Here is a 16,484-nt window from a genome sequence, read left to right as displayed (position 1 = left end):
CAGTGTGAGAACACAGACGCGAGCTCTATGGGAAAGTAGCGGTTGGAAAACTACAGTTTAAGGGTTCAAGCAAACCTTTTGAAACATAGAAGGTTCTAAGACCAGCACCCTTGTGAGTACCGAAGTACCCGTTTCACCTATCCCAGGAGAGCAGGGTGCATAGGTGTCATGTGATGCCGGAAACCTTTGTTGTTTTCAATGGCGTGACTCAAAGAAGTGCTGCTGTCGGGAAGATGAAGTGTCCGGTGGAATCCAAGCCTGGATCCGAGGTGAGAAGAACCTGAAAACAGAGGGGACAGGGTCTGGGTCACTTCAGGGTGACCAGGGGATCGGCTGACGAATGCCCACCGATGTCGGGTGCTTCAGGTGAGATGACGGGATGCTGGCCTCTGCAGCCACGGGGACCAGAAGACGTCGACGATGACCAAAGTCCGGAGGCGAGCTGTCCCACAAAGGCTGTTGAGTGCTGAGGGGTCAGTGTCCGGATTGAACACCAACAAGCCTTGGCAAATGCAACCCACGCGGGCAGAGGAAACCAGTCCCGGTGTGGACCAGCAAGGTCCAGGAGACTCTCCAAGCTATGGGGAGTCAGGGCACGTCTGGGGCAACCAGGGAAGCCCAAGAAAAACCAAAGTTACCTTCACAGGAACCCACAAGCCAACGGACCAGGGATCGCAAAGGGACCTCGAGCTGAATGACAAAATACCAGCCCACGGAACACTCGTGGAGTGTAGGGCTGAAATCTTCTGTGCAATTACTGCTCGGGGTCGGGATCACACGTAGCCCAAAGCCCAGCCTCAGGGATCACCAAAAAGCATATGCTGCTGCAAAAGTACACGGTGCACAGGAGTTCGGGTTGCCAGTCCCCACGAGGGATACTGGTCTCAGAATTGCTGAGAGGGCAGATCGACCTCCGGGACGCTCAGGAACCCACCTCCTGTGTTGCAGAAATCTTCGTAGTCCTCAGGAGCTCGGGAGATGCAAACCGGTCAGATGCGTTAAAAGTGCCTGACTTGCAGGGGAGTAACTCCTTTACTCCAAGAGAGATTCTTCAGTCATCCAGGGTAGTGTAGATCATCGAAGTACTTGGTTTCTGCTTGCAGAGTTTAGTCCAGGGAAAATCTAAAGTCCTGTAGTCAGGGTTCCTACTTTATACCCAAGGAAGGGGTGGGACAAACTTTGGGGACCCACCTATGGGAGGGTCCGGACAGAGGGGGGGTTGCACCCATGTCCTTTGTCCAGTTTCGTGCCAGAGCAGGAGCAAATGGCTCCTGCAATTGGTTTGAACTGGACTATGCACAGGAACACCAAAGGCGCCCCCAGTGCAGACGGTCAGGCACTCTCAGAGTGCACCCACTCAGCCCCAATATACTAAATCCTGTATGGGAGGTGGTCACACCTCCCTGTGACAGGAAACCTATTGTCCAGCCTCCCCTGCTCGAGCTCAGCTCAGCAGCAGGCGTGACTGTGGCTGGAGGGATCCATTTTGCGATGCCCAGGTCAAGAAAGCTGGTACCGGGTAGCCCGGTGACCCACAGTAGTGGATCCACAAGGGAGGAATCTTACCTCTCACACCAGTTACTGATGTGGAGGTATGATTCCAAGGTGTTTGACACCAAACACAACATGTATCTAAGCAGCCGTTTTAAAGTTATGATTTACTGCGAGGTTATAATGCACTTAAATATATAAGGTTGGCTGCATCACAAAAAACCCCGGAAAATAGGTTCCGAAGGCTGCAGAGGGGCTCTGCTCATGCATGAGCACCCTCTCTCATAAAACCCAACACCTTGCCTTCAGTATTGATAAGGCCTGCCATAGGGGTAACTGATAGGTTTATATGTGCAGTGATTTAGAATAGATATTGTGCATTTATATCTAAGTAAGGGGTGCATGCCCCACTTTACACAGGCTGCTTAGCAGACCTGTGGTGTCAGTTTGAATTGTCTCTCAGGGGTGGCATAATGCATACTGCAGCCCCTGGGAGACCTCTTGGGTACCTATGCCCTGGGTACGTGGTGTACCATATTCTAGGGACTGATAAGGGTACCCCAGTATCCCAATGGGAACAGCCCAGCCAGAACTGCCAGGCCAAGCCCTCCTTGGAGTGGAAACAAGCATCCTAGAACCGGTTTGGTACTTTCAGCCCTCATCAGCCAGAATAGTTCGACTCCACTGGCACAGTGAGCCCGGGACCCAGGTCTGGGCTCACTGTGCCACTGGAGTCAAGCTATTCTGTCTGATGAGGGGTGAAACCATAAAACCGGTCCTAGGATGCTTGTTTCCGGTCCAGGGAGGACATGGCTTGCCAGTTCGGGCTGGACTGTTCCCATGAGGCACAGGGTCAAGACTGATTTGCATATGGCCAGCTCTAAACTGGGGTGGCATGTTAAGCAAAATAATGATGGATTTAACCCAGATCTCTTGACTGGGGGTGAATGTCTTGATTTGTTCTGCATTCTGTCCATCAATTGTGTGTCTTTTGCTTCCTCTCCCTAAGTACGCCGGGTATGCCCAGACATGGGTCCCGGGCTCACTGTGCCACACGAGTCAAGCTATTCTGGCTGATATGGGGTGAAACCCCGAAACCGGTCCTCGGATGCTTGTTTCAGGTCCAGGGAGGACCTGGCTTGGCAGTTCGGGCTGGACTGTTCCCATGAGGCACAGGGTCAAGACTGATTTGCATATGGCCAGGTCTAAACTGGGGTAACATGGTGAGCAAAAGAATGATGGTTTTAACCAAGATCTTTTGACTGGGGTGAATGTTTTGATTTGATTTTCATTCCGTCCATCAATTGTGTGTCTTCTCACCCATGGGACCATACACACAGAAAACAAAACTTAGCCTAAATAATTTCAAGGAAAAAAAGTCATCTATCTGAGGAACATAGATAGCATACCACATTGGAGTCTTCAGTCACTTTAGTAAAAGCTTTCCATCGACTATCTTTACGATTATCTTCCATTGTCCCCTTCACCAACGACATATCATAATGCAAGTCATTCAAGTAATCAGAAGCATAACCCCTTTAAACCTGGTCCTACAGCTAGCTACTTCTCTGAATCCATGCATTGTGTGGTGGCAGGCAACATTATCCCAGAAAAATACACATGGCAGAAGAGGTGCCATTTAACCAAGAAAGCTTCAAGAAAAAAGTAATTCAAATGGAAAAATATACAACACAAGTATTTGGAAATTATTTTGGCTTAATATCTAGAACTGTTACTTTCAGAATTTACAAAAACATACGAAAAACATAAAGAACAGCTGCCTAACCTCCAAAACTCTGATGTACCTAAATAAAAAAAGAAAATGCAATAACGCGTTCTTTCTTACTTTCTTTCAAAGTTTCCAGGTTGTGGTTTGAAAAATGAAAGACCGTAGGAGGTTTCTTTTGTACCATAGGAGAACTGGAAAGTTAGCTTCTCTGCACGTCCAAAAAGATTTGGAAGTTTAAGCCCGAGTACCTTAAAAAGACAAACCAATACACATTAATTATCAACATAAATCATGCACAATTTCTAAAATCGGTATTCATGAAAGCTGGGCATCACACAAGAACAACTTTTAGGAGCCTACCAAGCCAGCAAGATCATCTTGGCTAGGAGCCCAGCGGAGGAAAAGGGCAGTGCTAACTATGGAGTGTATCTGCCAGCACCACTTGATCTTAGAACTCTCACCTACCTCCTACTCTACAGCAATCCAACTGAAGGAGACTAAGGGCCAGATGTAGGTGGCCAATACCGGTCGGTAACGGCCGAAATTAACGAATTTCGGCCGTTACCGACCGGTATTGGGCTTTTGGGATGTAGGTGGCCTAAATTGCAAATTCGGTAATTTACTGATTCGGTATTTTAAGGAATCGGTAAATTACGGATTCCTTAAAATACCGAATCGGTAAATTACCGAATTTGCAATGTAGGGAGCACTCAAATGAGTGTTTTTCCCATTTTAGGATTCATTATTTACCACCAACTAGAAGTTGGTGGTAAATAAGGAATACCTTTGAAAATGCAAATCAGTGCATTTTCAAAGGTGCCATGTTGCAGACATACATGCCCCTAGGGCATGTATGTGTGCCAAATGTGCACCCATACCCAATTGAGGGGTGCAACAGGGTGTCAAAGTGACACCCTGCCACCCTTCAATGTTTTCCCCCTTTTACCGAATCGGTATTTACCAATTCGGTAATTGCCATTCATTCCTATGGGCCTCTGTAATTGCCATTCATTCCCATGGGCCACCAGGCCCATAGGAATGAATGGCAATTACCGATTCGGTAATTACCGAATCTTACCGATTCGGTAATTTTTAACGAAAAATTACCTACATCCCATTTACCTATTCTTAAATACCGAATCGATAAAATTTGGTATTTAAGAATAGGTAATTTGTGATTACCTACATCTGGCCCGAAATCTCTAAGCTACTGATCTCAATGGCCCATTGGAGTTGCTCCTATTGACAACAAAAGAGTAAGAAACAGTAGCAGACAGTACTGGAGGGATAGACTCAAGAACAGTATTACATTTGGGGTAACTACTGGTAGAAGAACCACAGGAAACACACATGACTATTTGCAAACGTTAACCCATCACCTTGTGTGTTTTATGTAATGCCCTAAATAGAAGCACAGATGTGGGTCTCTTCCTTGCTATGACATAGGACCCAAGCTATAGATCTGGGATGAGGCATAACAAGACATTAACAAGTTTGGGGTTGCTTGTGTTTCCTTCTGCGGGAGATCTTGCCATGCAGTTCAGGATGGGCTACTTCCATGAGGAGTAGGGTCAGTAGAAGTTAAGCCTCTATGTTTAGAATCACAATGGGTGGGAAAGCTGGGTTCAAATGTTAACCAGAGCGATAGCTAGTGGTTCAGAATATTTACAAGCATTCCTCCCATCACCTTTTGTGTGTTTGAAGAACAAAGGGACATGGTCATTCTCACAAGAACTTACTTGGAAGCACAAGGATTATGGACAAAATAATTCTGATTTGGACTTCTTTCTGGTACAAGAAAGTTCATGATGGAGGATACCTTGCGGTGAAACACCCAAAATATATTTGAGGGTTCAGATGTGCTCTAAAAATACATCATGGGGCATGTCCAAGATGTGACTGTGAACACGGCGGTTTGCGGCTATTTTGGGAGACATTGCATCATGACTTAAAGGCAAGCTTGAATACAGTACTGTTCGCTGCCTTCTACATATTGAAAATTAGTCATTTTTGGAAGATTAAGATCATAGAGGCTGCAAATTTGGAGGCCCACCTTTGGGCGATGCGATATTGTTTTCTCAACAGATTGTTCCTGTGTCGTGAACGCCGTAAAGAAGCAAAGAAAGTAATTGTTTAAGACTAAGGAATTGAAGCTTTTGAATTTTGTCAATTGTTCCTCTACGAAGGATCTATAGGGTTTAACCTCCGCAGATGCTGTTACTGATGCTCATAGTGAGTAGGAGGACGACTTTGCTAAACCCTGTATTTATTTTCAAAAGACTGATATCGGTACCTACTAGAAAGGTAGCTACACTCATTGTTGGATTGTTTTATTTTATTCTTCCCGGGTGGAGTGACTTATTGCCCCCCTTGTCTTGGGGCTGTATATCTGGCAGGTCCTGATGAAGGTGGCATTTTACCAGCGTGCAGACACCGAAACGCGTCGACCACGGACACTATAACATCCTGCCATTGTGCAGTTTCTATCTTTGGTCACCCCAGTTACTTCGTCATTCTGTAATTGTGTTCCCCAGATATATTATGTATGTGAATGCGTGTCTGGATATGTGTGTTTGATTGAGTTGATGTGATGCTTTTGGTTGTCTCTTCCCGGGTCTTTAGGATTTGATTATCTGTATTGTGTTTTTCATTTTTGCTGATTTGTGATTTAATCATGTTGGAATCTGATATCTGCAATAATATTTATGGATTTGTATAAGTTATGAAAAATTATTTTACAAAATGAAATGAAAATAAAAATTGTATATCTTTTAAGTTGTTGGTAATATTTTCTTAGTGGGTTCTCCCATTTGCCTAGGCGCTCACATTTGGTTACTGTGATTAAGTCTTGTGTACAAATAACCTTGGTCACAGGAGAGCTTCTTTGTTAGGCATGTCCAAGATGGCGCCAGTGTGAGACCTATACCTTGGAGCTCCGTCGCACGAGCATTGTAAGGAGGCTGCTGACAGGTCTCCCCAGGGCCTCAAAGTGGCTACAATCTTGCCAAGTGGTGCCCCTCGTTTAGAACAGGGCCTAACCCTGCTTCACCCAGAGAGCCCGCACTGGAGCCCGATGAGAGGAGAGCTGACAGGACAGCCGTGTGGCTAAGATGGCGGCTGCTAAGGAGTTCTGAACTGAGACCCTGCTGCGAGCTGTGTTTGTTTGGCTCCCGGTGCGTGCTTGCTTACCCGGCCCTGCGAAGTGTGCCGTCTCAAGAAGGGACTGGGTGAGACCTGGTCGCTGCTACCCAGGTGGTGGGGCCCTTTAGCTGCTCGTCGGCTCCGCGTCAGCGCTGGATTGGGGCCACAGTCTGGGTCATGTGTCGGGCGGTGTGAGGTGGTTGTGCTCCCACCTGAGCCCGGTGTCTGCCACTGATTGGTGTGACAAAGGGAGGGCCGCTGGGCGGCCCCTGCAGCCTTCCATCGCTCTCCCTTCTACATGACAGCAGGAAACAGCGGATCACTTCAAGACTCCACAGACTTTTGAGGGTAGGCTTGTGAGGCCAGAGATGTGTGGCAGATGTGGCTCGACCCGAAGCGCCCCCCTGACGGCCTAAGCCACTATGCCTTTGTGGTCCCACTGAGCAGGGGTGCTACTGCTGTGACCTGCACCCTACCCCCTAAAGGTAAAGCCTGACTTTCTCCACCTGACACTTCACGAGACCCAAGAGCAGATCTAGAGGCCTGGCCAATTCAAGGTCATGGTAAGCTGTGCTAGCCCACCTGGGGACGCACTATAGCATGCAGGGGCCTCTTATTCCCTGCCCACACGCACCCCCTGCTGCCTGTCCTGTACTACTTGAGGCCACATTGACTCTGGTTTCTTCAGCCTCCCTGCGCATACCTCACCCTGTTGAAGGAAGTAATTGCCCACAATCCCAACAGGCACCTGTGCCTTGGAGACTTGTGCCTTCACATTAACGCATCCCGAGGAGATCATCAGATCCTACAAACTGCTACAATCCCGCTCATCCCCTCCCGAAGCAGACGACACAGGGTAGACTGCTCTAATGGGCGAAGGCCTCACATACGGACGTGCTCACCTTGGGCCCCGCTGATACAAAGCTGGGCCATGTCACTTAAACCTTCTGTGGGGGGATGAGACCCACTGGAGGATTTGAACAATCACTCTGATCTAGCAGACCTGCTATGGACTTTGCAGAGCCCTTCCCTCTGTTACGGCTGCAGTTGAATCACGACCCAGACCAAAAAGGATGCCATTCTTAAAGATATGTTTGCCAAACACCGTCAAAGAAACATGACCAGGGAAGCGCTCTCAGCCACACCCTCACCTGCAGAGGCGCCTGCAGCGGGCTCCCAAAGTAAAGACGCACCGGTCACAAGGGCGTTCCTGGAGACCCTCTTCAGGGCCCTCAGGGACGACATCGTGGCACTCATAAAAGACATAGCGGTGGATGTGAAGGATCTCAGACGGAGCTTAAACGAACTGGGTCAATGTGTTGACTCCTTGGAACAAACAACCGACTCTAGCGAGGAAGAATTGTATGGCCACCACCAGGAACTTACTGAACTGCGGGAGAAGAACGTGGAGCTCCACTATGTTGAAAACAGATCCAGGCGCTCAAACATCTGCATAGGAGGAGTCTCATTGCAGGCTGAATCTGGAAAACCGGAGGACTTGGTTCCTCACCTGTTTCGTCATGTGGCCCCAGAACGTGTAGATCAGACGAATATACTTGACCGTACCCATTGAGCGGAACAGCCCGCTCGCTTCCCAGGACAACACCAAGATATCCTCACCTGTCTGTCCTACTACAAACAGAAGAAAGACATTATGTTTGCTGTACGGGACAGGATTGTCATCGACTTTGAAGACAAGTCATGTGGGGGCACCACTTTCAGCCTCAATTTGTCTGGGACAATGAAACTAAGAGTATCTGGACCTCAGATGAGATTTGTTCCATACTGGATATGGCAGCACTCAATTGACCTTGCAACACCCTGCATCCCCTCAGGCAGGGATGCGACAAAGTCCACCCCGCACCCCCTACCCCCATCAAAGAAGTAGGTTCATAAACCAACTGAGAAATAAAGCCAAAAAGAAAGAACAGAATTGCTATGCCAACTACAGCACTGCGATAGTGCATCGGATCCCAAAAGCGAACATTGACTTTCTGGGACTTTATCAGACACATATGGGAAGAAGCGACCGCAGTCAGTGGCTCCTACTGTTTGATGCCTGCAGTGGCTTGGGGTCGAGCCCAGAGTCCTGGCTGCCGCTGCGGACATCATCAATCCTGGAGTCAATTTAATGGTCAACATGTCTCTTCGAGAGGCCGCTGTCCCGGTGTCCTGGAAGCAGGCTCTACCCGGTAACTACCACCCTATCTCGCTTTTGCCAAGCTTGGCTAAGGTCTGCAAGAAGGGGGTTACAAATCAACTTACCAATTATGTGGAGGCTTCGGGTCTGTTGCACCCGGCACAATCTGGTTTCCGGCCATAGTACAGCACAGAGTCAGCATTGCTAGAGGTGTCTGAGGCGATACGGGATGTCTGGATGCCGGCAGGAGAGCAGCTCTGGTTATGCTAGATCTCTCAGCAGCGTTCGACACAGTGCCCCACTCCTTGATCGTCTCTCGGAGATAGGCATATCCGGGTCAGTGCTGCGTTGGATCGTGTCTTTTCTGGAAGGCCGATCACAGCAGGTCTGGATTCCTCCATTTGTCTCCGCGCCTCAGCAGGTGGCCACCGGTGTCCAGCAGGGGCATCCCTTAGCCCCCTTCTTTTTAACATATATGTCACTCCGCTGGTTTATCTAGCGGAATCATTAGGGGCTAAGGTGATGGCTTACGCCGACGACACCCAGGCGTCACCCCGGTCTCTTGGGGACGGCATAATGACTCAGTCCTTGCCGCGCAACACTGCCTGTCCTCTGATTTTCACTGGTATACCCAGGCGAAGCTCAAGTGTACTGAAGGGAAGTCTGAGGTTCTTTTATATGGTTATTTTCCCGCCAACTTAGCTTCCCCTTGCCCAGCGCAGGGAGAAATGCTGCAAAAAATCTGGGTGTATGGTTCAACAAAAACTTGAACTTTTCTACACAGATTAAGCAACTGGCTAGGACCTGCTTTGGCACTTTGAAAGAGTTGAGGAAGTTTCTCCCTTTTCTTCCTAGACCAGCCAAAGAAACGGTGGTCCGTGCCTTGATCCTGTCCCACCTGGACTATGCTAATGCACTCTTTGTGGGTATCCCTGGCTACCTCCTAAAGAAATTGCAACTAGTATAAAAAACTCAGCTGCTAGACTCCTACTGGGTCTGTCTAATAGATGAGGTGTGCGCGCTCACTTACACACCGGGCACTGGCTCCCAGTGGAGTCTCGAATAAAATTTCAAATGCTGACTATTGTCCATAGGGCCCTCTATGGCTCAGGGCCGACCTATCTACAGAGGAGATTTGCCTTTTATAACACAGGGAGACAGTTGCGTTCTCCCTCTCAATTACTGATGCAGACCACTAGGTTCAACCGCCATAGGCTTGGCGGGAGCTCTTTTGGTCAGAAAGCTGGCCTAGCCTGGAACGCACTGACACTGGCATTGCGTGGTATCCAGGATCCTGCGATCTTTTAGAAAAAATTTAAAACCCTTCCTTTTTAGTTACTGCTTAGCTTTAGTTTCCTTTGTCCACTGCACACGCCGGGACACTCTGTTGAGTAGCCGTACACGCTACAAATATATATATAACATAACATCTCTATTGTTGTAGCCTTCTGGTGGCAGATCCCCCATGATACAATGAATTGGATGTCTGCCACGGTTTCTCCCCAATGATTTGGACCCTCAGGTTTTTTGTATACCATGCTCCCAGGTGGGGGAACTCATTTGTTTACTGTTCTTCCCTCCCCCTGGCATCCTATATCAATACACATACATCCTGAGCACCATCATGCAGACGAAGCACTGGGGGATACATGTTTGCTGTCAGGCTCCCACATGATTTTTATGGCCCTCGATACATGGTGACCTATGATTAGTATACTTAGTTTGAACGTTTGGGGTCTCAATGCCTCAGCGAAAAGCCTGGCACTACTATCCTAAGTGTGGCGTTTACCTTATCCAAGAAACTTGCCTTCTTAAGGCTTACTGGAGAGGTCTTCATTCCCGATAATTTCACTGTCAATACTTTTCTTCGAGGCTGGGAAAGAGTACAGGGGTGGCGATTCTTCTAGCTACACATTTCCCAGGGTGGGTGACACAACCCCATATAGATCTACCTGGTAGACTTCTCTCACTGCAAATCGACCTCAAAGGTCACACTTTTACACTGGCTAACCTCTATGCTCCAAATGATCACCAAAAAGCCTATATTAGGAATGCTACAGCCCGTGTTCTTGCCACCCCAGACACAGATATCATTGTTTTTTTATTTAAGTTTTCCGAAACGTATATCCAACATAGCATATATAGTACACAGTAGTAATGATATTTAGGTGACAAGTAAATTTATCACATTATCTGGAACACCAGAAACACCAATAGACACATCTTAACATTGCTTGTATGCAACAAATTCACAGTTGTCATAAGGGAACGTATCGGAGTAAGCTTAATACATAATTTTGTTGCCAAATATACACATCAAGCAGAAACGGACAGTAGCCAAATATTTTGTTCAACTGACAGTAACGTGTGTAGTGCTTGTGGCATCAACAGGATGTTCCAGGAGGTACACCTTTAGGGGGTCCCAGATATCTGGAGGGGGCGAAGTGATGGGGAGGAGTTCTGCATATGTGTATGTTTGTTCCTGCCAGAACAACATGTAATTTATCCACTCCTTAAATTCAGGTGCGCTACCTCGACCCCATCTGCATGCTATTCTCCTTTTAGCCAGCAAGAGACCAAATGATACAAATTTCCGATGTGTCGTGACAGGGTTTTCCGTGTACCCTAGTAGGGTCAACTTGTGAGATGGTTGGAGCTTCAGGGAAGTCATCTGCTCCAATGCTGTAATCACTTGGCACCAGTAGATTTGAACAGTGCTACGATCCCAGACAAGTGCAGAAAGTCAGCCGCATCCACCCCACACCAGTCACATTTATCATCAACTCGTAGTTTATATCTGCGCATTTTGACTGAGGTTTAGTAAGAGCGGTGCAGACATTTCAAGTCTCATTGTCAATGTCTAGCATTGGAGGGGAGTGGTTAAGAGCACCCTCTAAATCTTTACTTATTATCTTGTTCCATCGCCGAAACGCAGTCTTCGTTGCTTTATAGGGGGCATCTCACAGTAGCCTTACCCCTAACCTAAAAAAATACTGCCTTATGGTCCACGGTAGTGCCTCAACCCGGCCCAATAAAATATCAGGGTGGTTGGAAAAGAGTCCGTCTAAAGTATGACCCCCTTGATATGTAGATTCAGACACTAACTGAGATAGGCCATACGCCTCCATGAGGTCCAAAAGTCCAGTCTCAGGGTTGGAGCCCAATTCCAGATGGTAGTTAAAATCACCTAATATTGTGAAAGATTCAAAGTCTATACAAGGCTCCATGTAGTCCATGAGGGCCGGTGGAAAAACAGCTCTGGGGCCCGGCGGCCTATAGACCAGCAAACCCTGAAATAGAATGGAGTCCTTTAGCCTAGCACAAAATTGCATAGCTTCAGCGTGGAGATCAGCCACTTATTCAACCTGTACCTTCAGGTCATCTTTATAAATAATAGCTATGCCATCCCCACTGGTTACTGGTCTGTCTTGATTCCAAAGTGCATAGCCCAATTGCAGGGCCACGTTCCAGTCAGGGACTGACCTTTCATCAGTCCAGGTTTCTGTTAGAAAGACCATGTCGAGGTTACATGAGTTCAGAAACATTTCTAACTTATGTTTGTGCTTAACTACCGAACGTGTGTTCAGAAGAATGCACTGAAGACTGTTTGCTGGTATAACCACCAGTCTTCAGACCGGTGCTTGATCCTTGGGAGTGGGGGACATATTGTAGTGTGGCAAGAAACCCACCCTGTTTCCCCCCTTTACACTCCTAGCTTCCTCACCCTTCCTCCTCGTACTCTTGTCAAAAACCCTGCCCACTCGATAGTGGCAGTAGGTGCACAGAAACGGTCCCTCTTCACTGTCCATGCTAAATGTAGCGCAGTCCTTGCACCACTCCCCACGCAACTTCATCAGTGCCTCTCTTGAATAGACTAGGGGACCCGGACAGCCAGGGGTCCTGGAGCTGGCGCTGGCCGCGTTTCAGGCTCTGACTGGCGCAGACAGGCTTGCCTTTGGAGCGCCAGCGTGGTTTTAAAGGGATTTGCCAGTAAACAACTAGAACGCTTATCCAATGGAGGAGGGCCTGCTCTTATAGACGGTCTTAGCCTAAGAAAATTCTACTCAGGAGAGTGTGTCAAGCAATTGAACAGCCCAAGTAAAAACAGTCTTAAAAGCACTTTACATTAAGTAGGGTTAAAAACAGCTAAAAATTAGAACCAACAATTTCTTAGCAGCACTTTACATTTAATAATTTAAACAGTGAGCACACTCGCAGCCCAAGTAGCCGCCTTCGAACAGCACTCAAGCCTCAGCATTACGCACGCTGCGCGTTCGCGCCAGCATGGTTTTTACATGGATTGGCCAGTAAACAACTAGAGCGCTGACCCAATGGAGACGGCCCGCTCTTAAAGGCGGACACCACGGGTCGTAGCGTAAGAAAATTCTACTCAGGAGAGTGTGTAATGCAAATGAACAGCCAAAGTAAAACCGGACAGTCTTCAAAGCACTTGATGAAGACATCTCCCCTACTGAGGTCCTCATGGCCATGCAGCACCTACAGTCAAGTAAAGTTCCTGGGCATGATGGCTACACTGAAGACTTCTATAAAACTTTTGGGCATTATCTCCAATACTGGCACGTTTTTATAACTCCTTCAGTACTACAGGTACCTTGACAGATACAATACAACTAGTAACCATAACTGTACTTCCCAAGCCCAGCAAGGACTCTGTGCAGTGATCCTCCTACCGCCCAATTTCCTTACTCAATGTAGAAGCCAAGATCTTTACTGCTGTTTTGGCACACTGCCTAGCCCCCTATTTGCAAGGACTAGTGGACCCTGTACATGGCCGGATTTCTACCTAAAATGGGCTGCAGTGACAGCACAAAACATATTTGTTACATCTTGGATAAGGTGCAGCACTCCCGTATTACAGCCCTTTTTTCTATTGATGCGTAGAAGGCCTCTGACTGGGTCCACTGGCTATATCTGCACCTGGTGTTAGAGAGGTTTGGCCTAGGCCCACAGTTCCGTCAGTCGACCCAATTTAGTTTCACCTTTCCTAGAGCAATGGTGAGAGTCCATGGGATCCTGTTGCAGCCCTTTAACATCTCCAGAGGTACCCGCCAAGGCTGCTCCTTATTCCCATTACTATTGCCCTGTATATGAAACCCTTTGCTGAAAGAATAGGTGGCAACTAGGACATCAAGGGCATACCTATGGGCGACAGGGAACATAAGGTAGAGCTATACACTGATGACGTTTTACCGGTCCTGTCAAATCTGCACGTCTGTCTCCCAGCTGTGATGCGAGAATTGGCTACTTTTGGGTTCGCCTCTGGCTTTAACACAAATTTACAGAAGGACTCCGCACTAAGCCTCACAATCCTGAGGGCCGAACGAGCACTACTTGAAAAGTTGCTTTCCATTTGTCAGGGTCTCACAAGTAATAGGGTACCTGGGCTTACAACTTTATCCCACTCTCTTTGAGCAATGGCTTCTCACCCACTCATCTGACAAACGCCTACTTTCTGATACCTACACATCTCTTAAAACATACCAAGAGCCCTTTAAATCGACTGCACAGAAACAATGGGAGGTGCAGTGTTAGTGTACATTTACCACGAATAAACATGGTAAAGGAATTCGTGTTAAAAAAAATCGTGGTTTAGATAGACTAGGTCGTAATTGCGACCTCGTTGTTAGAGAAGTCGTGATTATGGAACTCGTTGTTCCATCATACAACCCCTGGGCGTACTACTGACAGCAATTACGCTGCACTAACGGCAACTGCTCGCTCTGACCTCCCCAAGTGGAAGGGACATGGCCTCTCCTGACTAGGGTGCCTAGCCGCCATTAAAATCACACCATTATTGAAGATCCTTTATGTTATGCAGATGTTGCCACTCCAACCCCCATCATATGTACTTGAAAACACACAATTCGTCCTTTAAGACGTCATTTGGGAAGGAAAGCAGGCTTGTATGGAGATGAAGAAGAAGATCTATTTGCCTCAGTAGGAGGGGTGGCTGGGAGTTCCACACATACTGTGCTATTATCAGGCAGCACAGCTGCACTACATGGTGGAATGGTCTAGACCTAGCACCAAAAAACATTGGCCGAAAAACATTGGTGTTTCATAGACCAGCATCCATATTTGTACGGTGCCATGGCTTCTGAAACAACAGTAGAGGGTCTATGTGTAACAAGTACTCCGAGCTACGATGGGAGTTTGGGACAGGGTACAAATCCAACAGAAGCGGTCTACCCCATTTCCCCACAGATGCCTATTATAGAGAACCCAGATTCTCTCTCTCCCCTTTCCCCCCCCCAAGTTGCACAGCTCCGCATTCACACACTGGCAGGAAGGCAACAGCAAGAGGGTGAGGATTTCTTTGCCATGGATGGGCTCATGGACATTACACAACTCCAATCTGCGTATGGTCTTCCATTCACTGCATACTGCCATCCAACACTGGGTTTTCCGCATTTAGGTTCGCCCCCATGCTGCTAGCCTTCTTACTCTCTTTGAGCAATGGCTTCTCACCCACTCATCTGACAAACACCTACTCTCTGATACCCACGCATTTTTTAAAACATACCAAGAGCCCTTTAAATTGACTGCACAGAAACAATGGGAGATGCAGTGTTAGTGTACATTTACCTCTAAAGAGTGGAGTGGGGGGCGTGGCCAACATGGCGGCAAGATCGATCGCACCTTCCCGGAGCTCCCGCCGGCAGCGATAATCAACCCAGGCCCAAGCCCGCTATAGCAGCTGTGGGAGGCCGGAATCTGTGTGCCCCCCTCCTGGGAACCGGTGTGTGGCCGGATCGCCTGGTGAGTGGTGCCGGAGAGAGGTGGTAAGTCTGCCGCGGAGAGTGCGACCAGAGCGGAGGCTGCCTGGGTCGCGTTTGACACCCAGAAGAGAGCGCCGGGTCGGCGTGTAGATCAGCGCCATCCGGCGCCCGGAGGTGAAGGAGGCAGCGGACGCAGTGCCGGCTGCCTGGGCCTGTAGTGCGGCCAGATTAGCGGCAGGCCCCGCCGGAGCGTGGAATGACGGAGGCGCCGTGTCCGACCGCCATTTTGAGCAGCCGCAGAGGTGATCGGAGACCCGGAGTGGTGGGCGCCCTGAGTCCGGGTGAGCAGGAGCAGACCTCGCAGTGGGGCCAAGACACAATACCCAGCTGTGAGCAGGGAGCGGCAGATCGGGGGTGGCCTACGGGGACGGCTGTATGCTGGGTCTGACCCCCGGGAACTTGAGGGGTAGCCACCATTTTGACCTGGCTCCGTGGGCCCGAGGCCGCGCAAGGTACGAGGAGTGAGGTGCTGCAAGCCTAGCGGGATTGGAGCGATTCCCAGCAGGGCTTAGACACTAGGGGCAGTGAGCGCCCCCACCAATAGCCAGCTAGACCCCCGGGACGCTCTATGAAAACACTCTGGCCAGACCCCGGAGACTGAACAAACCGTGGATGCGGGTGGTGCCAAATCAAAATCATTTGCACTTCCATGTGGTGTCCCTCAGGGTTCCTCGCTCAGCCCCACGCTCTTTAATGTCTACCTTACACCTTTGGCCAGCCTTGTTAGATCTTTTGGCTTCAAACTAGCGTTGTATGCAGACGACACACAAATAGTGTTGCCAATTAAGAAGGGGGCTGAGACTGAGACCGGAACCAGATGCAGGGACTGCTTGCATGCAGTAGCTGCATGGATGGATTCCAATTGTTTAAAGCTCAATGCTAATAAAACGGAAGTCATTGTGTTTGGTAATCTGACTAACTTATGGACACATGGCTGGTGGCCAGATTTGATGGGATCTCTTCCAGTTCCAGTCGCTCAGGCGAAAAACCTGGGAGTGATCATAGATTCCAAACTTCTTTATGAGGACCAGGTTAGCAGGGTGGTTTCCACCTGCTTCCACATGCTCAAAATCATAAGGAAAATTAAATATTTACTCCCTGAAGATTGTCTGAAAGCTGTAGTCACCGCACTTATTTTGTCACGGCTGGACTACTGCAACTGCCTCTACATAAATATTCAAAG

General features: G+C 48.4%; 1 protein-coding gene across 1 annotated transcript in view; it reads right to left on the bottom strand.

The window, feature by feature from the left end:
- Window positions 1-16,484, bottom strand: part of SAMM50 (SAMM50 sorting and assembly machinery component) — a 199,078-nt gene that overhangs the window by 107,378 nt on the left and 75,216 nt on the right. The window contains exon 6 of the mRNA XM_086952726.1: window positions 3,338-3,468. Within this exon, the coding sequence (XP_086808852.1) occupies window positions 3,338-3,468 (131 nt within the window). The remainder of the gene's footprint in view (window positions 1-3,337; window positions 3,469-16,484) is intronic.

This window comes from Lissotriton vulgaris, chromosome 1_2, assembly GCF_964263255.1.
Source record: "Lissotriton vulgaris chromosome 1_2, aLisVul1.2, whole genome shotgun sequence".
Classification (NCBI taxonomy): domain Eukaryota; kingdom Metazoa; phylum Chordata; class Amphibia; order Caudata; family Salamandridae; genus Lissotriton; species Lissotriton vulgaris.
The sequence above is the reverse complement of the archived record's forward strand: the minus strand, read 5'-3'. Positions and strand labels throughout refer to the sequence as shown.